Genomic DNA, 26,260 nt, shown 5'->3' with positions numbered 1-26,260 from the left:
CCCTTTTACACCCTCCCACACCACTTTAAAAAAGGGGGGCCCCCCCAAACCACCCTTCACCTTAAGGCCGAAACAACCCCCCCTCAACAAACCCCTTTTAGCGGAAAACACCCCCCACCCCCGACTCCCTTTATAGTTTCCGCCCCCCAACCCCCCAAACTTTTCCACCACCCCACACCCCCTTCACCGGGAGAAATTTCCCACCACGCCACCCTCCTCACATAATGCGGGCCCACCCCACACCACTCACCAAAGGGAAACACCCCCCCCACCCTCACCTTTCCCCAAGAAAATGGCCACCAAACTCCCTCCTTAATCGGTATCGCCCTACCACACCCCCTCACTTCCCCAACGCCGGCCCCCTACCCACCCCAAATTCCCCTGAACCAACCCAACTCTGCCCAAACCTTGGCCCTCGCCGGTCCCACCAAACCCCCTTTGTTAATCATTGGGATGCCCCCATGAAACCCCGTCAATGACAGCTAATCCCCCCAACTTCATCCGTAAGCCCATACCCTGACTACCTTTGACGTACTTAAAACGACCACAACACCAACTCATTAAGTCGACATCTGCATGCAAAACCGCCAAACCCCTATTACCTGACATTGGCTTATTACCAGGTACAGGCTTATTACCAGACATTGGTTTATTACCATACATGGGCTTATTACTAGCCATGGATGCTTATTACCAACCTACAAGTTCTAATGCAAGAATGATCAGAATAACTTCATCTACACATGGTAAAAAAAAAACGAACATCATACAAACAATTTATAAATGAAACAAGAACAAACTTCAACTGTTGAATAAAATGTTAAAAGTTGTTCGCATTTCTATACACGACCAGTACAGACAATTTCCCATAGAATATTTGTTACAATATAACGGTGCTGGAGTAAAAATTTCTGGTACACACTGACCTTCCTCTGGCAGAGAATTATGCAGAAATTAAAATAAATAAAAAAAATCATGATAACTGTAAGTAACCCGCTCTATTTACACATATCCACTCCGGTAGATACAAATGCACAAATTACTATAGTGTTTTTGTTGTTGTTAAGATGTAAAGACTAATTTGCCTAAAGGAGCAAAAGTAGAACACAGGACGAAGTGATGAGCCGGAAAACACGGACCTATATACAAATAACTAGTCACATGTTTAGTGCGAAACTGTATCCTGCGACTCCAAGCCATCTTTAATTATACTGGTTATGCCAGAAACAAAAACACTTTATATTGATTATAGCTGAAGCCTGTTTGTTACACTTGATCCACACATACGAATGATGTAAATGATAAATCAAATGCTGGGTAGGAAAAAACATTCAGCATATCACTGATCCTTTGGGAAAGTCTGGGTTCAAAAGTACTAACTAAAAGGTGAAATATAGTGGTTCAGTTAAACTGATTTAGTCGTATCTTAAATAACTAAAGAAGAAAAGGTAAATAATATGAGAAATTTTGCAATCAGGCAAATAGTCATCAATATCAACTTGCCTACAGACCAAATCAACTGGCCCCATGTTTTTCCTCGTCCTATTAAAATGAAATGTATATAAACAGGTCTTGACCTAAACCAGCATACATATCATACATCACACGCCTCTAGTGTGCCTTAAACCTAATGGACTCTCTAAGGTTCTGATCCAGGCCCTCGGAACTATACATCGCCTCTCTAACCAAATGAGCTATCTAGTCAGAGATGTTTATGTTCCTCAACATTAAATACTACAAATCACTTAACATTCGCGTGGGATTTATTTTCACGTTAATATGCGAGGAGAGTCGATCACGAATTCAAATCCTTTGCTATTATTTGTATGAAAATAACACCTTTGCATAGCGGTCAAGATATTGGTTACCTATATACAAGTCTTGCTGAGTCCATGACCCTAATAGGCATTCGTGAAATCAGGTATTCGTGAATATGTCTGAAGAAGTGAGGTCACAAAATAAAGTACTCGCGAAATCTAATGATTTACAGTAGGAAAGAATTTTCAGAAAAATTATCCTTAACTAAAATATATTTCTTAATTCCAATTAGTCTTTTCTATGGACAAACTTAAGTGGAAAAATTCATTTAAATTAACTGGTCATTTGCGACTGCTCAGCGCCGTTGAACTTGACACATACGTGCACACGCGCTCACACATACATGCATGCATGCGCACACATACAAAGTAACAAGTAGCTACTACAACATACACATCTCGTAATTAATAAGAGGCCAGAAACTAGGACATCACACTTGAGGCAGGTATACATGACAGTAATGTACAGGAGTGTATTTAGTATTGTGTATGTCTGAAACTGACAAAGTCCGGAGTTAGGATTAGTTAAGATAAACCAGTGTTGCTATGGACTCGGTGTAGAGATTCTGGTCCAATGTAGAGTTTCCTAACATCTCCTAGTAACAAAATTCAACACATATGTATATTACAAGTCAGTAATTTATGATAAAATTTATGTGACTTGTGATTTATGTCAAAAGTGATTTAAAGTTATTTCATGTTTTCCTAAAACAAACAATATCAAATTCACTGTGAAACATTCACAGTTAATCATAAATATACAGAAATGTTAGCTAGTTTTTACATAAAATTCCAAAATGATAAATAGAGGCTCAGTGGGCCTGTATCCATCACCTGTTTTGTGTGACCTTTATGTTGGCAAGGTAAAACTCTCAAGGTCAACCATGAGGGTTCCAAACTTTCTATCCTTTCATGTACAAGTAATCTATCATGACCTTGTATTATCATTCAAAAGTGTCTTAAAAAGATGATCCTTGCAACCTTAAAGAGGGTCAAGGTCATTCATGTAAACAAATTTGTCCTTCATTCTAGCATGACACGGACCCAATAGCATAATTCTAGTCCCCAAATATATACATCTGTATATATGTAAGCTGTTCTACCCAAAAATAAGACCTTATAGAGAGACAGACACCTCTCAAACATTATTGCTAAGTTTGACCTTAACCAATAAATCTGCAAGCAATACCAGGGGTATAAAATTATTGCCTACACATGGCATGAAACTGACAGCAGTTTTAAGGTGAAAAAGTATGTGATAAACGACCCCAGACAAGAATTGACAATTAAATTTATGCTTTATTAAACAAAACCCTAAACTAGTAGATCAAACTTTTCTATACAGAAAGCAAATTGATTTCTAACATCTGAAAGCATTCCTGTGAATGAAATGTAAAAAAAAAACCCCAAAAAACCCCATTAAATCCAAATATAGCTAGTCTCCATAAAGAAGTTTTAAAACCAAATATAACGTTAACCTATTTATCAAATTGAAATTTGTAACAAAAGATGCAACTCTTATAGGGAGACTTTTAAAAATTCCTTACAATGTTTCAAAATACTAAAATAGAAAGTTGCGATAATGCGGAATCTTCAACCAGTATTTAATAAATGCATGAAACTGTCTTCCAGCATCAGGCTCAAACTCTCGGACAGGCAGTCATATGTAAATAAAATAAATTCACATACAGCGATTCATATATATTCTACAAAATGGATGCAAAAATAGTTGATTATTTTACAATCTTTAATGAATAACAAGAAAATAACAAAACCTCAAATATTTTTTTTTTGATTAAATAAAATATGAATTATGATATAAAATTTATTTCCTTAAGATTCTACATATTTCATACTTTTCGAAGATTTTATGATGTTAACAGTTTTTTCTTTTGAATCCTGTGCACAATAATTAAAATAAATGGAGGTCATACCATATTAAATGTTAAACCAAACAGAAATGACTTGAAGCTAAAATATGACACCAAAATATGCTAATAGAGTTAAGATAATGAAAACAAATTCAAATCAATTATTCAGGATTAATATTTCTGTCTTAACAATGATATAACAACTGACGATGGTTGCGTGATCAATCCATTTTAAGGTTGACATAAATATATCGTACAAAATTGAGAGAAGCAAAGAAGGACACAGTTCCAAGCATGAGGAAGAAAACGTAGCAGCTGAGTGCAGTATAGCCGAAGAACTCCAGAGTCTGCAAGGCACCGGACATGTTGGAGCGTTTGAAGTAGTAAAATGTGGCGTACAGGAACACAAAGATGCCTGTCGATCTGTAATTATACAACAAACATCAAATTTTAATTAATCAAATCGTTAATTACATAACCTCAATGTTTTACCTCTAATTCATTTTTTTTTGTCTCTTGCCATGGGTGTTTCCTTACAACAATCGATTGAAATTAATTTGATTGAAATTAATTCCAAAGAGAAGATGAAAATGTACAGTGTTAATGGACGAAAGCTGTTAGACATATATGGATTGCAGGCCACACCAGACTTTGTATGAGGGGACCATAAATCACCTGTAAATTAATTCCACACTAACACCATTTTTGGATGACTAACATTCCATAGTAGCAGTATTCTTATACCATTTTTACAAAATAGTATAATTATCGTCATTGTGATTATATTGTTACAATTTTTTTTTTGGCAACAAATATATATTGTCGTCATTATTTTCCATTGACCAATCAAATGCTGTGTTACATAAATTTTTAATTTCATTGACCAATCAAACACTATGTTACATCTGGGATGAATTAAGAAGTTTTGATTGCTGACTTTAAGTATTGAAGGATTTACCCGGCACTGAAGATGGATCGCCACCACCACCTGTAGTCCTCGGCTGACAACTGGAAGTAGGTTAGGGCCACGGAGATACAGGCTGTAACGCTCAGCAGTATCCCGTACACTATAAATAAGATTCCGTACAGTGTGTACTGCTCTCGACCCCAGAGTGTGGCAAAGATATAGTACAGCTCCACAGAAATTGCACTGAAAAACAAATTATATCTAAAAGTTATCCATCAGTTTGGAATAAATGAGGCGAATTTTCATATTCAAGAGATAAGTAAGTGAGGATGTGGCAATAATTATGATTAAAAACCTTGTAAGACCCTTGAAGATTTCATGATTGTTCATCATCAGTAAAACATGTTTCTGATAACCTGACATTAAATATATCATCTCATCTGGTAACCCGACACTGAAATATATCATCTCATCACACTTGCTTTTAACTTTAAAAGTGATCTTTGGGGAGAGGCAGATACAATATATTGTGACAACACTGGTAATTGTCCATATTTCAGTGGACATGAGAAATCTATATTAGATGTATTTACCTGAAGGGCAGGAATCCACCCACAACACAATGGGCAAATGATGACCTATACCAAGGTACCGGTGGAATCTCTCGTGATATATTTTTTGTTCTGCATGGGGCGTCAAATCCATTGGCCCAGTTTTTACCGAAAATCCCTCCTAATACAGTGAGGGGGTAGCCAACTGTAAGTTAACACAATAATAACAGAATTTATACAAAGCTACAAGACTGGGACACAAGGAGTTAAGACATCATCAATTCTAAGAATCCAACAACATTTTATGTTTTTCACTAAAAACTAAATAAAAGTTTCGAGCATTCCAAATTTCTCCTTTTATAATATTTTGGGTTGAACACATCATGATCTATTAAGTAGTTACCAAATATGGCTGCAGCAGTACTTATATACATACTTATAAGTTTGACTGAGCTGTTAAATGATGTACCGACATGAACGGAAGCACATTCGAGATGACAACGACAGGAAAGTGATGAATGAAGAATATATATAGATGGATGGAAGTACGAACAAAGAGGTGGACACTTTAGGGTTATATATACTGTAATATGACTATGATGGGAGAAACAGCATTTAACTAGAGTCTGTTATTGCTACTTACCAAACAACCATAAACACATAAGTAACACAATTGTTGTCCACGGTAACGCCTGCGTTGTACCGTAACCCCAGGCAACAGAGTTCACAACTGCCCACACAAAGAAGAAGGGTGCTGTAACAAAAACATCACATTAGTCTTCGAAAAAAAAACTCAAACAGAACCATTGAATTTGCCTTATTTTCAGTGTTTTTATCATAATTCAAGTCACCTAGACTCAAAAACATAATTTTGTTGTGAATTGACCTTTTAACTGCACATGTTTATAAAATTCTCGATAAAACAATAATTTTGTAATATTATTATACTGAAACGTTTAGAAGATGTTCGACTGTTGGCAGGAACTTTTCCTAGAATATTTTTTTTCAGATATCCTGTTTGATATCTATGACAGTGTTAACTAGAACTGTCGCCAGGATGGCTGACTTATACCCCCGCAATCTGCACGAGTCAACTGTTAATTAGAGGCTAACTAAGATAACCCAGTAAAATAGTGACCAGTTGCCATAGCAACCATAATTTTGAGAAAAATAAAGTGGCACGCACATCTACACATGGTCCTCTATATTTGTGTGAAGTTTCATTGAAATCGGCCATTTAGTTTAGGAGGAGTTGTCCGGACAAAATGCGTCTACAGACAGACGGACGGACGGACGGACAACCTGATTCCAGTATACCCCCCTAACTTCGTTGCGGGGGTATAATGACATTGGTTGTCTCCAAAAAGACAATTAATATCTCTCAATGGCAAAAGTGAACAAAAAAATATGTAAAATTTGGAAAATTTTCAGGAGTTATTGATTATGATTTAGATTCCTCATTATGTGAATAAGAAATATAAGTGATGTATGATTATAGAGCAAATATTCAAAGAAAAATCACAGAAATTAAAACATTACCGGCAAATAAACAAGATGTAAGGTTGATATTCCAAACCCAGTTATCTCCCCCTAGTTTCCTGTACATGTTGGCTGCTACATATCCAGCGATACCTAGGAAAGGAAAAACAAAATCATTGTAAGTTAGTCTTAAAACAACGATATCTAGGAAAGGAAAAACAAAATCATTGTAAGTTAATCTTATAACAAGGACATCTAGGAAAGGAAAAACAAAATCATTGTAAGTTAGTCTTATAACAAGGACATCTAGGAAAGGAAAAACAAAATCATTGTAAGTTAGTCTTAAAACAAGGATATCTAGGAAAGGAAAAACAAAATCATTGTAAGTTAATCTTAAAACAAGAGGCCCAGAGGGCCTGTATTGCTCACCTGGTTTCATGAGATATGAAACAAGAATGATGCTTGTCCCATCAAAAAAAAATCATTTGTACAATTTTAAATCCCCACCCCATAATGATGCTACCAGGCAAATATGAGCGACAGCCATTGCTAGGTTTCAGAGAAGTCGTTTATATAAAATATAGCCCAATTGACCACATTTGGCCCTGCCCCTCAGGCCCCTGGGGAGTCAGCCCCATCATTTGTACAATTTTGAATCCCCACCCCATAACGATGCTACCAGGCAAATATGAGCGACAGCCATTGCTTGGTTTCAGAGAAGAAGTCGTTTATATCAATATAGCCCAATTGACCACATTTGGCCCCGCCCCTCAGGCCCCTGGGGGGTCAGCCCCATCATTTGTACAATTTTGAATCCCCACCCCATAGTGATGCTACCAGGCAAATATGAGCGATAGACATTGCTTGGTTTCAGAGAAGAAGTCGTTTATATCAATACAGCCGGATTGATCACATTTGGCCCCGCCCCTCAAGCCCCTGGGGAGTCAGTCCAATCATTTGTACAATTTTGAATCCCCACCCCATAATGATGCTACCAGGCAAATATGAGCGATAGCCATTGCTTGGTTTCAGAGAAGAAGTCGTTTATATCAATATAGCCGGATTGATCACATTTGGCCCTGCCCCTCAAGCCCCTAGGGAGTCAGTCCAATCATTTGTACAATTTTGAATCCCCACCCCATAATGATGCTACCAGGCAAATATGAGCGACAGCCATTGCTCGGTTTCAGAGAAGAAGTCGTTTATATCAATATAGCCGGATTGACCACATTCGGCCCCGCCCCTCAGGCCCCTGGGGGGTCAGCCCCATCATTTGTACAATTTTGAATCCCCACCCCATAATGATGCTACCTGGCAAATATGAATGACAGCCATTGCTTGGTTTCAGAGAAGAAGTTGTTTATATCAATATAGCCCAATTGACCACATTTGGCCCCGCCCCTCAGGCCCCTGGGGGGTCAGCCCCATCATTTGTACAATTTTGAATCCCCACCCCATAGTGATGCTACCTGGCAAATATGAATGACAGCCATTGCTTGGTTTCAGAGAAGAAGTCGTTTATATCAATATAGCCCAATTGACCACATTTGGCCCCGCCCCTCAGGCCCCTGGGGGGTCAGCCCCATCATTTGTACAATTTTGAATCCCCACCCCATAGTGATGCTACCAGGCAAATATGAGCGATAGCCATTGCTTGGTTTCATAGAAGAAGTCGTTTATATCAATAGTGCCAAATTGACCCCTTTTGGCCCTGCCCCAGAGGACCCCAGGGGGTCAGCCCCATCATTTGTACAATTTTGAGTCCCCTACCCATAGGGATGCTTCTGACCAAATTTGTTCAAATTCCGATCAGCGGTTATGAAGAAGAAGTCAAATAAGTAAATTGTTGACGGACGGACGGACGACGCGGACGGACGACGGACGCCACGGTATGGCATAAGCTCACCTTGGTCCTTCGGACCAGGTGAGCTAACAAGGACATCTAGGAAAGGAAAAACAAAATCATTGTTTGTAAGTTAGTCTTATAACAAGGACATTTAGGAAAGGAAAAACAAAATCATTGTAAGTTAGTCTTAAAACAAGGATATCTTGGAAAGGAAAAACAAAATCATTGTAAGTTAGTCTTAAAACAAGGACATCTTGGAAAGGAAAAACAAAATCATTGTAAGTTAGTCTTAAAACAAGGACATCTAGGAAAGGAAAAACAAAATCATTGTAAGTTAAATCATAAATCATTAAAAATATTACGGACGGACTTATCACACCAAGAACTTACATGAAGTGAATGCGAAGAGTATGATTCCAGCCGAGTTGATAGCACCGTGTCTGTGGACATTGAACATCCCAAGCATAGCCATCATCATAATCCCTGTGGCTAGAGCTAAAAACTGTGTCCCCACACCTATAATAAAGTAAAACCTCTATATATACATATCTATACAAAAACTGTGTCCCCACACCTATAATGATGTAAAACCTCTATATATACATATCTATACAAAAACTGTGTCCCCACACCTATAATGATGTAAAACCTCTATATATACATATCTATACAAAAACTGTACGTGTCCTCACACCTATAATAAAGTAAAACCTCTATATATACATATCTATACAAAAACTGTGTCCCCACACCTATAATAAAGTAAAACCTCTATATATACATATCTATACAAAAACTGTGTCCCCACACCTATAATGATGTAAAACCTCTATATATACATATCTATACAAAAACTGTGTCCCCACACCTATAATAATGTAAAACCTCTATATATACATATCTATACAAAAACTGTGTCCCCACACCTATAATAAAGTAAAACCTCTATATATACATATCTATACAAAAAGTCAACATTCAGGTACATTGTACATTCACTCCTATATATTTACATTCCTAATGTGGTTTGCTGTTATGAACATACCAAGTGAAAACGACAAACATATGATCATGAATACACTATGAAAACCATATGAAAACATTGTCTCTCATGCGTGGTGCATAGGCGGGATCTCCCGGCTGTTCTAATAATTTGGCGTTTCGTCGTATACATGACAAATTTTTCTTTTTAATAAAATTTCTCGTTTTCTCGATATAAATTTTTGAAATCAAGGTTATGTAAATATGATAACCAGTAGCTAACTACATATCCTCCGAGGCGCGCTACCGTGCGCCACGGGATATGTAGCTAGCTACTGGTATTCATAGCCGCAATGAAAATTAAAAAAATCTATTCAATCCATATATATTAACAGTGACAAAGTCATGATTTCTTTAACTTCGTTCAATCTTTAATCCACTGTCCTTTGGAGACCTCCTTACCGATGGATATAACATGCTCACTAAACATGGACATGTAAATCAGTGGTATTGCTTTATTTGAAAACATTAATATATAAATTTACAAAGAAGACATATCTACTGGACTGACATGTTTTTAAAACATCAGTTTAATTTGTCACGACTTAACCAAAACTTGCTTCGAAGACATATCTACTGGACTGACATGCTTTTAAAACATCAGTTTAATTTGTCACGACTTAACCAAAACTTACTTAGAAGACATATCTACTGGACTGACATGTTTTTAAAACATCAGTTAGTCACGACTCACACCGATTCTTACTATGGAGACATATCTATTGGCATAGTCAGACATGAATTTAGTGTGTAAGCTTGTTGGGAATGACCACCCCTGTCCCTTTGTAATTACCAACTCGAAAAATAAGCCTACAAACCCCCCAAATTTTCACTTTGTGTTGTTACTTTTGACTTCTGCATCATTCCTAAACAATACTTCCATATTAGGATATATTGCTGTATCAGTTCTACTCATTCTCCTACACTTGCTCTTGTATTTCAAATTTTACATGAATATGTACCCCGTACTTATTTCTCTGCTCTACAAATATCAGCTAAAATCAGACAAATTAACTCTAAGCAAATCTCATAGATTTAATTAAGAGATCTGGATTCAGAAAATTACCAGATTGACTTCTCAGTACATTTATCTCAATTCTGTATGTTATTTAAACGACCTCCCAGCGTATAACGCTGTTCCTACATATACATTTGAGTCCCAATGTAGGCCCATTCTAATTTATATCGTTCATTTTTACTAATAAATTTATGGTATTTTTGTTGCTAGGACATGTAACCTAGTGATCTGTGCTACACAATTCCAGTCTAATTTATCTATTTTGCTGCAAAAAATAATCTCTCAGGAGTCAATTTCCCAAAATGGCGAGGAAATGCATACCTAGGATAGCGCAGAAGAGACTTTTTAAACTGGGAAACCTGAAAACATCACTGTGGATGATTTTCCAGCCGTTGTCGTCATTATCCAAATCATCGCTTTCCTCCTCGTCCACATTGTACCTGGCAAAGTCACTCTTCAGCACCCTAGTCTGTGTAGAAATAATTAATACAACTATTTGTCTCAAATAAGGATAAAATAAGAGGCCCAAAGGGCTTTGCACTCAAGTCTTCTACTAGATAAGCTAAAAATGATAAATCTGTACTTATCTAAATAAAATACCCATTAAAATGTGTAAGTATTTTTTGAAAACCATGGTCTTCTTTTTAACTAAACAATGGACATGTTGATCTGATGCTGTGATATATTACATTGTGTTCTGAAAAAGATATAGGACTGGTAGGATTTACATCTTAAAACATATTAGAACAAAGGCAAGAAATAAAAAAGTTTTACGAAACAAGCTATATCAACTTTATTAATCATGCTAGTTGGTCCGGACAGAAGCATGTGATTAAGAGGTCCTACTGTGCGATAAAACTAGAGTACCCGGAGAAAATGTGGCAGAGCAGGTGGCCTCAGTTATCAAAGTTAACCTGACCTCTATATGCTCAGCGTAAGGTGGGGTGAGATTTCCATATCACCTAAATAAGTTTTTAAAACAGATGATAACTTACCAGTATAATGACAACAAAACCAATCAGCAGGAACACCAGTACCATGGAGTTGATGATGGACAGCCAGTGGATCTGTACAAAAACAGACAGTATTATATATACAGGGCGATAATGGAGTTGGTGACAGACAGTGTTATACTGGGGAATGGTGGAGTTGATAATGGACAGACAGTGTTATACTGGGGAATGGTGGAGTTGATAATGGACAGACAGTGTTATACTGGGGAATAAAGGAGTTGATGGACAGACAGTGTTATACTGGGGAATAATGGAGTTGATGATGGACAGACAGTGTTATACTGGGGAATAATGGAGTTGATAATGGACAGACAGTGTTATACTGGGGTATAATGGAGTTGATGATGGACAGACAGTGTTATACTGGGGAATAAAGGAGTTGATGATGGACAGACAGTGTTATACTGGGGAATGGTGGAGTTGATGATGGACAGACAGTGTTATACTGGGGTATAAAGGAGTTGATGATGGACAGACAGTGTTATACTGGGGAATAAAGGAGTTGATGGACAGACAGTGTTATACTGGGGAATAATGGAGTTGATAATGGACAGACAGTGTTATACTGGGGAATAAAGGAGTTGATGATGGACAGACAGTGTTATACTGGGGGAATAAAGGAGTTGATGGACAGACAGTGTTATACTGGGGAATGGTGGAGTTGATGATGGACAGACAGTGTTATACTGGGGAATAAAGGAGTTGATGATGGACAGACAGTGTTATACTTGGGAATAATGGAGTTGATGATGGACAGACAGTGTTATACTGGGGGATAATGGAGTTGATAATGGACAGACAGTGTTATACTGGGGAATAAAGGAGTTGATGATGGACAGACAGTGTTATACTGGGGAATAAAGGAGTTGTTGATGGACAGACAGTGTTATACTGGGGATAATGGAGTTGTTGATGGACAGACAGTGTTATACTGGGGAATAATGGAGTTGATGATGGACAGACAGTGTTATACTGGGGTATAATGGAGTTGATGATGGACAGACAGTGTTATACTGGGGGATAATGGAGTTGATAATGGACAGACAGTGTTATACTGGGGAATAATGGAGTTGATAATGGACAGACAGTGTTATACTGGGGGATAATGGAGTTGTTGATGGACAGACAGTGTTATACTGGGGATAATGGAGTTGTTGATGGACAGACAGTGTTATACTGGGGGATAATGGAGTTGATAATGGACAGACAGTGTTATACTGGGGGATAATGGAGTTGATAATGGACAGACAGTGTTATACTGGGGGATAATGGAGTTGATAATGGACAGACAGTGTTATACTGTACAAAAACAGACAGTGTTATACATATATGCATACTGTATTAAAGTTTATACTGAGAACATCTGCCTTACCTCCAGTGTCTTAGGAAAGAAGCTGTTGTCTCGGACACGTTTTCCTCTTTCTTCGTATTTCATTCTGAAATTGATAATTTACAACAGTCAAATAGGATATGTACAGCTCCTTTATCTACACAGCTCTTAATTTATAACAAGGTTGATTGACATGACAGATCTGTTACTCTCATTTCGATTTTAAACCTTTACATGTGCTTGAACCAGAATTTGAATATTTCTAATAAAACATTAACATTTACAACTACCCTGTGTAATTTTAAACCAATTGGCTTAACAATGGTACACTTTCAACATAAAAATATCATGATACTTCTCTACATTTTAAATCAAATAGAAATCCTCCTTATTTAGACTCTACATCATCAACTGTTCCATATATCTGTGGGTAAGGGGAAGTAACCCTATAATTTAATTTTCAATGCAGAACAGGATAAGAGTGTTACTAGATGAAATATATTGAGACAAAAAAAACCACGTAGATTTAAAAAAAACAACCTCTCCACCACAAGTAACTTTATCAATCATTAATGATCATTAATTATTTATTGAAATTAATTATCATGGTTTCTGAGGCACTCTCCACCAGAAGTACATACTCAGTTTTGTGCCACTTGACACTGTAAGTAAATGCCACCTCAAATGGAGCTGTGACCGAGTCAAGTCCAACAGGTGCTTGTTCCTTTGTCGTCACATTCGCATAAATGATCTGAAAACATTACACAATACATAAATATCATATGAAAATCAAAACATTACACTATACATAGATATCACATGAAAAACAGACATCAAAATTTGAATGTATTCCAAATTCTTTGGAGATTAGAACTAAGATAAGGCTGAGTGAACCATTAGCCTATAGAAATAATAAATTTAACAAACATCATTAACAGTGTTGCTAGTACAATCTAGTACATGTATATAAATCGTAAACTTCACTTTAAATTTCATGAATTTATGGAAAATCAATTCTCTAGTTCCTTATTCCTGATTCATAATACATATTCAGTGAAGTAAGATTTTAAGCAATATTTTGTTGAATATTATTTCAAATGGACTGTACTAGATTTGCTAAAAGCCTTATTTGTAAAGTTGATTACTACTTATGCTTCATTAGGAACAGGAAATACTCCTTACCTGATCACCGTTGTATTCTATATTAAAGTTGAGGTGGGCCCACAGGTATATCTTGTGAGTGTGGGGTAGATACCCACCCTCCTCTAGGTGACCTATGAACCCTCGTACTGGGATGTCATCTGTAACATTAAATGTAAATATGTTAGTTAATACACAGATCTAACATAGACTATAACTACACACAGATCTAACTAGACTATAACTACACACATATCTAACTAGACTCTATAACTACACACAGATTTAACTAGACTCTATAACTACACACCGATATAACTAGACTATAACTACACACAGATCTAACTAGACTCTATAACTACACACAGATCTAACTAGACTGTATAACTACACACAGATCTAACTAGACTCTATAACTACACACATATCTAACTAGACTATAACTACACACAGATCTAACTAGACTCTATAACTACACACAGATCTAACTAGACTATAACTACACACATATCTAACTAGACTCTATAACTACACACAGATCTAACTAGACTCTATAACTACATACCAATATAACTAGACTATAACTACACACAGATCTAACTAGACTATAACTACACACAGATCTAACTAGACTCTATAACTACACACCGATATAACTAGACTATAACTACACACAGATCTAACTAGACTCTATAACTACACACAGATCTAACTAGACTGTATAACTACACACAGATCTAACTAGACTATAACTACACACAGATCTAACTAGACTCTATAACTACACACAGATCTAACTAGACTATAACTACACACATATCTAACTAGACTCTATAACTACACACAGATCTAACTAGACTCTATAACTACATACCAATATAACTAGACTATAACTACACACAGATCTAACTAGACTATAACTACACACAGATCTAACTAGACTCTATAACTACACACAGATCTAACTAGACTATAACTACACACAGATCTAACTAGACTCTATAACTACACACCAATATAACTAGACTATAACTACACACATATCTAACTAGACTATAACTACACACAGATCTAACTAGACTCTATAACTACACACAGATCTAACTAGACTATAACTACACACAGATCTAACTAGACTCTATAACTACACACAGATCTAACTAGACTCTATAACTACATACCAATATAACTAGACTATAACTACACACAGATCTAACTAGACTATAACTACACACAGATCTAACTAGACTCTATAACTACACACAGATCTAACTAGACTATAACTACACACAGATCTAACTAGACTCTATAACTACACACCAATATAACTAGACTATAACTACACACATATCTAACTAGACTATAACTACACACAGATCTAACTAGACTCTATAACTACACACAGATCTAACTAGACTATAACTACACACAGATCTAACTAGACTCTATAACTACACACCAATATAACTAGACTATAACTACACACATATCTAACTAGACTATAACTACACACAGATATAACTAGACTCTATAACTACACACAGATATAACTAGACTGTATAACTACACACAGATCTAACTAGACTCTATAACTACACACCGATATAACTAGACTATAACTACACACATATCTAACTAGACTATAACTACACACAGATCTAACTAGACTCTATAACTACATACCAATATAACTAGACTATAACTACACACAGATCTAACTAGACTATAACTACACACAGATCTAACTAGACTCTATAACTACACACAGATCTAACTAGACTATAACTACACACAGATCTAACTAGACTCTATAACTACACACCAATATAACTAGACTATAACTACACACATATCTAACTAGACTATAACTACACACAGATCTAACTAGACTCTATAACTACACACAGATCTAACTAGACTATAACTACACACAGATCTAACTAGACTCTATAACTACACACCAATATAACTAGACTATAACTACACACATATCTAACTAGACTATAACTACACACAGATATAACTAGACTCTATAACTACACACAGATATAACTAGACTGTATAACTACACACAGATCTAACTAGACTCTATAACTACACACCGATATAACTAGACTATAACTACACACATATCTAACTAGACTATAACTACACACAGATCTAACTAGACTATAACTACACACAGATCTAACTAGACTCTATAACTACACACAGATCTAACTAGACTCTATAACTACACACATATCTAACTAGACTCTATATAGCTACACAGAAATCTAACTAGACTATAACTACACAGAGATCTAACAAGACTCTATAACTACACACATATCTAACTAGACTCTATAACTACACACAGATCTAACTAGACTCTATAACTACACACAGATCTAACTAGACTCTATAACTACACACAGATCTAACTAGACTATAACTACACACAGATCTATCTAGACTATAACTACACACAGATCTAACTAGACTCTATAACTACACACAGATCTAACTAGACTATAACTACACACCTATCTAACTAGACTCTATAACTACACACAGATCTAACTAGGCTTTATAACTACACACAGCTCTAACTAGACTATAACTACACACAGATCTAACTAGACTATAACTACACACAGATCTAACTAGACTCTATAACTACACACAGATCTAACTAGACTCTACAACTACACACAGCTCTAACTAGACTATAACTACACACAGATCTAACTAGACTATAACTACACACCTATCTAACTAGACTCTATAACTACACACAGATCTAACTAGACTCTACAACTACACACAGCTCTAACTAGACTATAACTACACACAGATCTAACTAGACTATAACTACACACAGATCTAACTAGACTCTATAACTACACACAGATCTAACTAGACTATAACTACACACAGATCTATCTAGACTATAACTACACACAGATCTAACTAGACTCTATAACTACACACAGATCTAACTAGACTATAACTACACACCTATCTAACTAGACTCTATAACTACACACAGATCTAACTAGGCTTTATAACTACACACAGCTCTAACTAGACTATAACTACACACAGATCTAACTAGACTATAACTACACACAGATCTAACTAGACTCTATAACTACACACAGTTCTAACTAGGCTATAACTACACACAGATCTAACTAGACTATAACTACACACAGATCTAACTAGACTATAACTACACACAGCTCTAACTAGACTCTATAACTACACACAGATCTAACTAGACTCTATAACTACACACAGCTCTAACTAGACTATAACTACACACAGATCTAACTAGACTCTATAACTACACACAGATCTAACTAGACTATAACTACACACATATCTAACTAGACTCTATAACTACACACAGATCTAACTAGACTCTATAACTACACACAGATCTAACTAGACTCTATAACTACACACAGCTCTAACTAGACTATAACTACACACAGATCTAACTAGACTATAACTACACACAGATCTAACTAGACTCTATAACTACACACAGATCTAACTAGACTATAACTACACACAGATCTAACTAGACTATAACTACACACAGATCTAACTAGACTGTATAATTGTAGACATACAGATCTAACTAGACTATACAACTACAAAAGAATTATATATCATTTCACGTCTAGTCTGACCTGTTTTGTATAAATGGTATACAATACTACCAAAATATACTGTACTTTTTAGATATATTTTCATATCTACCAGACAAAATTCCTGGTTATTTCCAGTCAATAACAGTGAAATGTCCCCATGAAATGAACATGTTGAAATATAACCCTATATTGAGGTGGCTGTGCCGATGGACTGTTACAGTACATGTAAACTAAAAAACAAATTTATCATAAAATAACACCAGGATCTCATTAAAACATCATTCATATACACGAGGCCCAAGTGGCCTGCATCGCTCACCTGGATATTGCTGTGATTATGGCAGAGCGATCTATGAATAAGTTATATTATAAATACTTTTACCATTTCTAGTTCCAAAGGATACTCTAGCCATAATAAGCTTAAAAGCACTCAGCATTAAAAAACAATTGACTTTGTTATTGGGTCCACGTTCTGCTGCTTCTAGGAGGAATTTATAGACTAAGTACTCAGTTCATGTTGCCCAAGGACTCTGCAGACCAAATTTTGGATCCCTCATCTCCACCTGCCGGGAAACAGACCCTCTATTTATACATTGTTTTTCCTTCACCCAATTATCCTCCACACATTATTTTATTGATATACGTTGTGCCCTTAAGAAAAAGCAGTACTTCATTTCCCTCTAATTCATGTCAATATACCATATATTTCCAATATTGGGTCTAGCCCCTCAGAACCTTTGGGGACCACACCCACTGTTCATATACAAAACTGGTTCCCATTCACCCAAGGATAATTCAGAGAGAACTTGGACCAATCCTTTCATTCCTAAAGAAGGAAATTTTATTTTTCTTCTTTCACTATTGGGTCCTGACCATCAGGCCTCAGGGGGGGGGCGAACCACCATTGATAAAAATGCTTCAGACAAAAGATGATAACAGACGGATGCTGTGCCAGGTCATTTTGACAGGTGGGCTAATAATAGCTCAAATTTCCTGGTTCAAACACTTGCCACATTCACTCACAAGTTTTTGGCATTGTCATTTGTTTGTCATGATGTTGGCCAAATTCCCTGTCCTTTCTGACAGCAGAGTAATTAATTAGATTGTTGTATATTGTATATTATGTTAATCAAAACATTTAGAAAATCCTTAAAGCTATGCTGAAATAAATGGCCTGTGGGCATGGTCAGCAGCACCATTTTGTTATCCCTTTCTATTGAATTTTATAATGACACAAGGGGCTCAGAGGGCCTGTATTTATTATATACTTTGATATTTCAGTGATCCTGGGAAAAGTTATATCACAAATATTTTCCCATTCTGGGATCCATCTTTCAGTATGTATACATTATGCACGGAAGTCAACAAATTTTTGCTAAAATCCCTTTTTGGGAAACAGGCACCTTGACCTACAAACTTTATACCTAATTGCAACTGACCACTGGCATTTAAGCGAAAGCGCTTGTGATTCTCTGGTTTTGTGTTTTTATTTAATTTTATGTATATCCATCACAAGGACACTATGTACTTTTAATTATATATACATGTACAGGGATAACTCTGGAGGGGGCCAGGCGGCCATTTGACCCATATTTTCCAAAATGGCCCACCAAAACTCTCAATTTTCTATGTTTTGGCACATACGATTTCTCAAATTTTGTCAAAATAGGTCATGATTTTTGGGTCTAGGGTTAACCCTGTATTCCAATATATTCTTCCCCTGCTCCTGCATGAGATTTTTTTTTTTAAAGATTTTAATTATGATACAATGTGTATTATTTCCTTTAGAATTCTTGGGATTCAAGCTTCAATGTGGAGTACAAATTTAAAGGAATTTAAAAAAAATAAATAAAAATTTGTTTCAGGTAAAGTCATTTGTCTTTACGTTTGTGTCCTGAAAAAAGAACAGCCCATGGGGTCGCTGCAAAAACCAGACTATTCTATATCCAACCTGTCAATTCAGCTTTTATGCATTTAAAATATGTGTGTATATAGGAATACCTATAGCACTATCTATGATGGATTGGACATGTACATTATATATCAGTCGTCAAATAACTTGAGCTAGTTCATCTTTCAATACAAGGCAAAATTTTATATCACATGCCACAGTGTAAAACGCAATGCTAGAGGACGCATACAAATATTTAAATATTTTTCCTTAGTTCAAAAATAAAAAACGCAGGAAAAGCATTTCAATGTTTGATATAGCCATTGTATATTGTTTGCATATATTTAATATCATTTATCACTATAATACAACCATGTAGCAGTTTTTAAATGAATTTCAAAATACAGGTTACAGGTATTTCAATTAAAATTTTAATCTGGCACTAAAACATGAAAATTCAACAAATTTAAATACGTGTCTTTGGATGTCCAAGAAATTTCTATAAATGAGCTGTCAAAAGTGTTACACCTTTCATCCCCAGATTACGATGTTCCTGTCTGGTATACATGATCTCCTAAGTACAATGTATATCATTAGCCATTTAATTCAACATCCTGTAATAAATTATCTCATTTTAAATTTTAATCTCGGTTAAAATTAGGGAAGGAAAGTTTCTATGAATTTTAATACCTTTGAATGTCCAACAGTAAACATCATTAGATGTCAAAAATCTGCAGACTTCTTTAATTATTAGTATGCACGTAAGTTCTTGGATCAAAAATAAAACAGGTCAGAGTCTACTTGAAGATATACCCAATCCAGGCTGAACATTCTGTATTATTATTCATAATATTAACGAGAGTAATAAATAAAATCTACAATATGATTTATTCAGTAACTTTCTCTGCATACAAAGCTCTAAACTTATTATCAAAAGATATATGGTGAATTTCGGTACATTTGAGCGTCCGTGTATTAATGAGTTAAGCCGACAAAAATCTCCCTTTTTACATACACCGAGTTATGATCATCTATCATTTATGATAAGCAGCAATAAATCAAATTTATGAACAAATTTATCTAATAACTAAGTCAAATTTCAAATTTTAATCTCATTATCAGTAGATGCAGCCAGAACATTGGAGTCTTGTGAGGAATTTGAATAGCATTTGCAGTTCTTTTTTAAGACCTGTTTGATACATGACATCACATTATGTATGAGACTAGTACACCGCACCGCCCTAAATTATCTACGAGTATCGTCACCATTATACTGAGTGACCTTCAACTGCTGTTAATCTGAAGGTTTACGATAAAAAAAATATAATTACATTTTACAACTATACCAATACAGACGAAAGTCCTGACCATGAAGCCTCCCCTGTCTATCATTTTTTTTTTCCTTTTTAAATGTTTACGTGAATCTAGACATGCTCAGTAATATTATCCCTCTAATCTAGGCCTAGGGCTCTACTAAAAACTTCAGGTTTTAAGTTTTGGATTATTGTAAAAGTCATTTTCCATGTTATGTAAACATCGATTTATTTCAATGTCATCAATCTGTGCAAATATAGAGCAAAATATTGAATATACAAACTAATCAAATATACATTTCAGAAAAATAGAGGAAATGTAGTCCTCTGCAAGTCACCGTTAATATATCTTTTTAATAACAGAGTTTTCAATACACTGGAAATGATCTAGAGGACATATACAGGAGGCCTGAAAGATGATCTAGAGGAGACAGGTGGCCTGAGAGATGATCTAGAGGACACAGGAGGCCTGAAAGATGATCTAGAGGAGACAGGTGGCCGGAGAGATGATCTAGAGGAGACAGGTGGCCTGAGAGATGATCTAGAGGGGATAGGTAGCCTGAGAGATGATCTAGAGGGGATAGGTAGCCTGAAAGATGATCTAGAGGAGACAGGAGGCCTGAGAGATGATCTAGAGGAGACAGGAGGCCTGAGAGATGATCTAGAGGAGATAGGTGGCCTGAGAGATAATCTAGAGGAGACAGGAGGCCTGAGAGATGATCTAGAGGGGATAGGTGGCCTGAGAGATGATCTAGAGGGGACAGGTGGCCTGAGAGATGATCTAGAGGGGACAGGTAGCCTGAGAGATGATCTAGAGGAGACAGGTGGCCGGAGAGATGATCTAGAGCTAGAGGGGACAGGTAGCCTGAGAGATGATCTAGAGGAGACAGGGGGCCTGAGAGATGATTTAGAGGAGACAGGAGGCCTGAGAGATGATTTAGAGGAGACAGGAGGCCTGAGAGATGATCTAGAGGGGACAGGAGGCCTGAGAGATGATCTAGAGGAGACAGGGGGCCTGAGAGATGATTTAGAGGAGACAGGAGGCCTGAGAGATGATTTAGAGGAGACAGGAGGCCTGAGAGATGATCTAGAGGGGACAGGAGGCCTGAGAGATGATCTAGAGGGGACAGGTAGCCTGAGAGATGATCTAGAGGGGACAGGAGGCCCGAGAGATGATCTAGAGGGGACAGGTGGCCCGAGAGATGATCTAGGGAAGACAGGTAGCCCGAGAGATGATCTAGAGGGGATAGGTGGCCTGAGAGATGATCTAGAGGGGATAGGTAGCCTGAGAGATGATCTGGAGGGGACAGGTGGCCTGAGAGATGATCTAGAGGGGATAGGTGGCCTGAGAGATGATCTAGAGGAGACAGGAGGCCTGAGAGATGATCTAGAGGAGACAGGAGGCCTGAGAGATGATCTAGAGGGGACAGGTGGCCTGAGAGATGATCTAGAGGAGACAGGTGGCCTGAGAGATGATCTAGAGGGGATAGGTGGCCTGAGAGATAATCTAGAGGAGACAGGAGGCCTGAGAGATGATCTAGAGGGGACAGGTGGCCTGAGAGATGATCTAGAGGGGACAGGTGGCCTGAGAGATAATCTAGAGGAGACAGGAGGCCTGAGAGATGATCTAGAGGAGACAGGTGGCCTGAGAGATGATCTAGAGGGGACAGGTGGCCTGAGAGATAATCTGGAGGGGACAGGTGGCCTGAGAGATGATCTGGAGGGGACAGGTGGCCTGAGAGATGATCTAGAGGAGACAGGTGGCCTGAGAGATGATCTGGAGGAGACAGGTGGCCTGAGAGATGATCTAGAGGGGACAGGAGGCCTGAGAAATTATCTAGGGAAGACAGGAGGCCTGAGAGATGATCTAGAGGAGACAGGGGGCCAGAGAAATTATCTAGAGGAGACAGGTGGCCTGAGAGATGATCTAGAGACATGAGGCTGGAGAAATTATCTAGGGAAGACAGGAATCCTAAAAAAGAAGGCTGACATTTGGCTATACATACCAATAACGAACTCGAAGTAGTACATATCTTCAATGGCATCCCGGAGAAGTTGAAGTTCATCCTCTGTGTAGGCAACTTTACAAAGCTCTTTCTTATCAGCATTTTCTGTAAAAAAAAATACGAATAAACATATATACAATACAATTTATTTACAGGCGTCATTTCCGCAACGAACTACAAATAAACCCCAGGATTTGGTTATACAAATAGTTAGGGGGAACAAGCATACTGAGTATTGCTAAAGAAATACATGTCCCCTACCAGCCCCCACTTGAATTAGTAGCATTGACCTTGACCCAAAATCCCTGAAACGTGAACTTGTCCTTTATCATTGTGTAAAGTTCCATAAAAATCCCTCAAGGAATGAAACCGCTAAAGTGTTGGCAAACTTTGGTGTTATGTCTGTATGTACAAGACAGACAGAGAGGAAACTTATAGTCTGACCAGTTTCAGTGGTATCGACCACTAGGTAACTCTAGCATCCCCACCATTTCTTTCTTGATGAGGCAACTGTTGGAAGAATTTGATATGAGGTTCAGCAGTAATAAAAATGTATATATAAGTACCATACAAGATGAACATGAACTAGAACTGTCGCCAGGATGGCTGACTAATACCCCCGCAATCTGCATGAGTCAATGGTGAATTGGAACTGTTAATTAGAGGCTAACTAAGATAACCCGAGCATGTCGATATTTCTGAAATTCAGAATGTCTGAAATATGTGTTGTTCACAATAAAGAGAATTCAGTGACCAGTTGCCATAGCAACCATAATTTTGAGAAAAAGAAAGTGGCATGCACATCTACACATGATCATTAATATTTGTGTGAAGTGTCATTGGAATCGGCCCATCAGTTTAGAAGGAGTTGCCGGACAAAATTTGCCTACAGACAGACGGACGGACGGACGGGCAGCCTGATTCCAGTATATATACCCCCCTAACTTTGTCGCGGGGGTATAAATATTTTATGGTATTTATAGCAAAATACCTCATCAATTATATAATTAGCCACTCATTAATGTTTTATTCTCGAGTGAGTTCTTAAATAAATGTGGGAAAGAACTAATCAAAGGTTAAACAGACTTAAGAACAAAACAGGATGGTCATGTTCTTTAACATTCATATATATATCAGAAGTTTGAAAAACGCTGTAAGTATTTTCATTTCAGATGATTTCAATAGAGAATTTTTTTGAGTAAATATTTCAACTTAATTTAAAATTAATGTATACGTACAACAAAGGGAAGTTATGTCCTGTTGTATCCCAATGTATAACAAATTCAACCTTGATGTCATGAACAACTCTTACACTATGGTACTTCTGTTGTATAGGTAGACATTAAACCAGCTTACAGAAAACCCCTGGTGACAAATTTAGTACATCTCAGATATTCCCAATGTAAAATTTGGCGACAAGAAGGCCATAGTGGTGTTCTCATTTTCCGAGTAATCACACAATACTGTGAATTACTTGGTAAGGGTTAGCGGAACCTTCACAGATATACACAAGACAGGTCACACAAAATTTTTTTAAAAATAAGATAATCAACCAAGTACAGCATTTCATTACCACATAGCCTTCGGATGGAAATGGAAATGCTAGATTTCACACCAAAATTTAATTTTCTGCGCAAGTATAAATTGGAATTTAAGCTTTAAAATTAGGCAAGATCTTGAGATTGCGCGGGTGATTATCCATGGGGCTTACAAGTTAGCACAAAAACCACAGGATAAGTGGGATCTATAGCCTTTCCCGAAGCTATAGAAACCTGTTTCATACACAAAATTACCAATATTTTCTGCGTAATTTTAATCTACTTTGAAACAAAAAAAAATTTGGCCAATCTTGTCTGCCACTCGAATGATTTATGAACTTAGTTTAAGCACCTCTTCGCATTTTTCGGATAGATGTTGGATCAGGGAGAATGACGGACACCAGATGAAACGTGCAGTTTATAATCAGCTTATGGACCAGCTAATAACACACAAAAACAAATCTTACTCTAAAATCAATAGTCTGTAAGCTATAGCATTATCTCCATACTCCCCGACTTTCATGGCAATACAATTACGAGCATCCAAATGCTTTGTTCTGATGTAACATTTAATATAAATCTTAGAAAAAAATTTAATTTGTCCCCGATACAAAAGATCCAAGTTCATAAAACCAATTAATTCAAATCACTTTTCTAATGTGAACTTTTTCAAAATATAAAGTCCAAACATGTTTGGTCCAAAAGACGCACTACCAACCAAACAATAAATACATATGCATCCCCCCCACCCTAATTTTTATACCACCAAATTTAACTATAATTGGGTATATTGACCTTGCCCTGCTGTGTTAAATCAATTAGATTACATTCAAACAGAGCTTAGAGATAGCATGTCCCAAAGGATAGTTACCCCCCCCCCCCCCCTCCCCCCAGGCCGACTTATCACTACAAAAAAAACAGCACTTTTTTTTAATGAAATTATAGTGTTTTCCTGGCCCAGTGTGTTTTTATGCTCTGAATTATCAACATTGTTTGTAGTAGTTGGTGACTAACATATAGGAGGATGGTCATATGACATCCAGAGAAATTGAGTGAAAGTGTACATGTCTTTCCCAAGGACACAATATTTAATGTTAACCATGACAGCTGAGACCAGCCTGTGTCTTAGCTTCCCGAGAAACCTAAACCGACATCGGTTGTGAGTATCAAATCATGCACCTCAGATCTCAAAGGTTACGTGGCCGGGGTTCTAACCAACTGAGCTAGTTCGGAAACTTTTTCCACGGTATCTCTATACACAAGTCTTTGGCATGTTAGCACACTTTATATTAACTTAAAATACATGAATTCCAAACTTATTAATGGAGTTCGTCAATCTGACCATCAACCAATGTCTACAGGTAAAATCCAATCTAATTACTTAATCAAGAAAGTAAATGAATCTTCTTTTAACTTTGTGAGTCATCTAAAATAAACGAACAAATTCAGGGGAGACAATTACATAAGGTACACTAACACAGGGGGATACAATTATACTAAATATTTTCCTAATTTCTTTAATCCTCAAGACTTCCTTTGAAAATGAAAATCATCATGATCCAAACCCAGACATTCTATTTGTAATCTTTAATAATCTTAAATATATTTGTATGTATCATTAAACTTAATCTAATCAAAAATACAAATTACTTAAAATTAATATTGGGAAAAAAGGCTGCTGGACATTTATTTGGAAGATAGGAATATTCAAGAGATTATTTTCGATAATGTAAACTTTCTTAATTTCACGTTTTCAATAATGAATTATAAGCTGAATCTTATTAGACTTTATTTGTAATCCGAAATAGATTAAACAGAAACCTAACATATGTTATTTATTTATTCTGAGAAAATTAAA

General features: G+C 36.7%; 1 protein-coding gene across 1 annotated transcript in view; it reads right to left on the bottom strand.

Annotated features, from left to right (window-relative positions):
- Window positions 1-906: 906 nt before the first annotated feature.
- The window catches only part of LOC117316497 (transmembrane 9 superfamily member 1-like), a 43,808-nt gene continuing 18,454 nt past the window's right edge, over window positions 907-26,260 (bottom strand). Inside the window, exons 4-15 of the mRNA XM_033871106.1 lie at window positions 22,865-22,969; window positions 14,056-14,174; window positions 13,515-13,624; window positions 12,916-12,979; window positions 11,526-11,597; window positions 10,852-10,999; window positions 8,862-8,987; window positions 6,686-6,778; window positions 5,790-5,900; window positions 5,189-5,351; window positions 4,647-4,838; window positions 907-4,111 (exon numbers count right to left, since the gene is read on the bottom strand). Of these exons, the coding sequence (XP_033726997.1) occupies window positions 3,910-4,111; window positions 4,647-4,838; window positions 5,189-5,351; window positions 5,790-5,900; window positions 6,686-6,778; window positions 8,862-8,987; window positions 10,852-10,999; window positions 11,526-11,597; window positions 12,916-12,979; window positions 13,515-13,624; window positions 14,056-14,174; window positions 22,865-22,969 (1,505 nt within the window). The 3' untranslated portion in view covers window positions 907-3,909. The remainder of the gene's footprint in view (window positions 4,112-4,646; window positions 4,839-5,188; window positions 5,352-5,789; window positions 5,901-6,685; window positions 6,779-8,861; window positions 8,988-10,851; window positions 11,000-11,525; window positions 11,598-12,915; window positions 12,980-13,514; window positions 13,625-14,055; window positions 14,175-22,864; window positions 22,970-26,260) is intronic.

The sequence above is a fragment of the Pecten maximus genome, chromosome 18 (genome assembly GCF_902652985.1).
Source record: "Pecten maximus chromosome 18, xPecMax1.1, whole genome shotgun sequence".
Lineage (NCBI taxonomy): Eukaryota > Metazoa > Mollusca > Bivalvia > Pectinida > Pectinidae > Pecten > Pecten maximus.
This window is presented reverse-complemented; position numbering and strand designations above follow the sequence as displayed.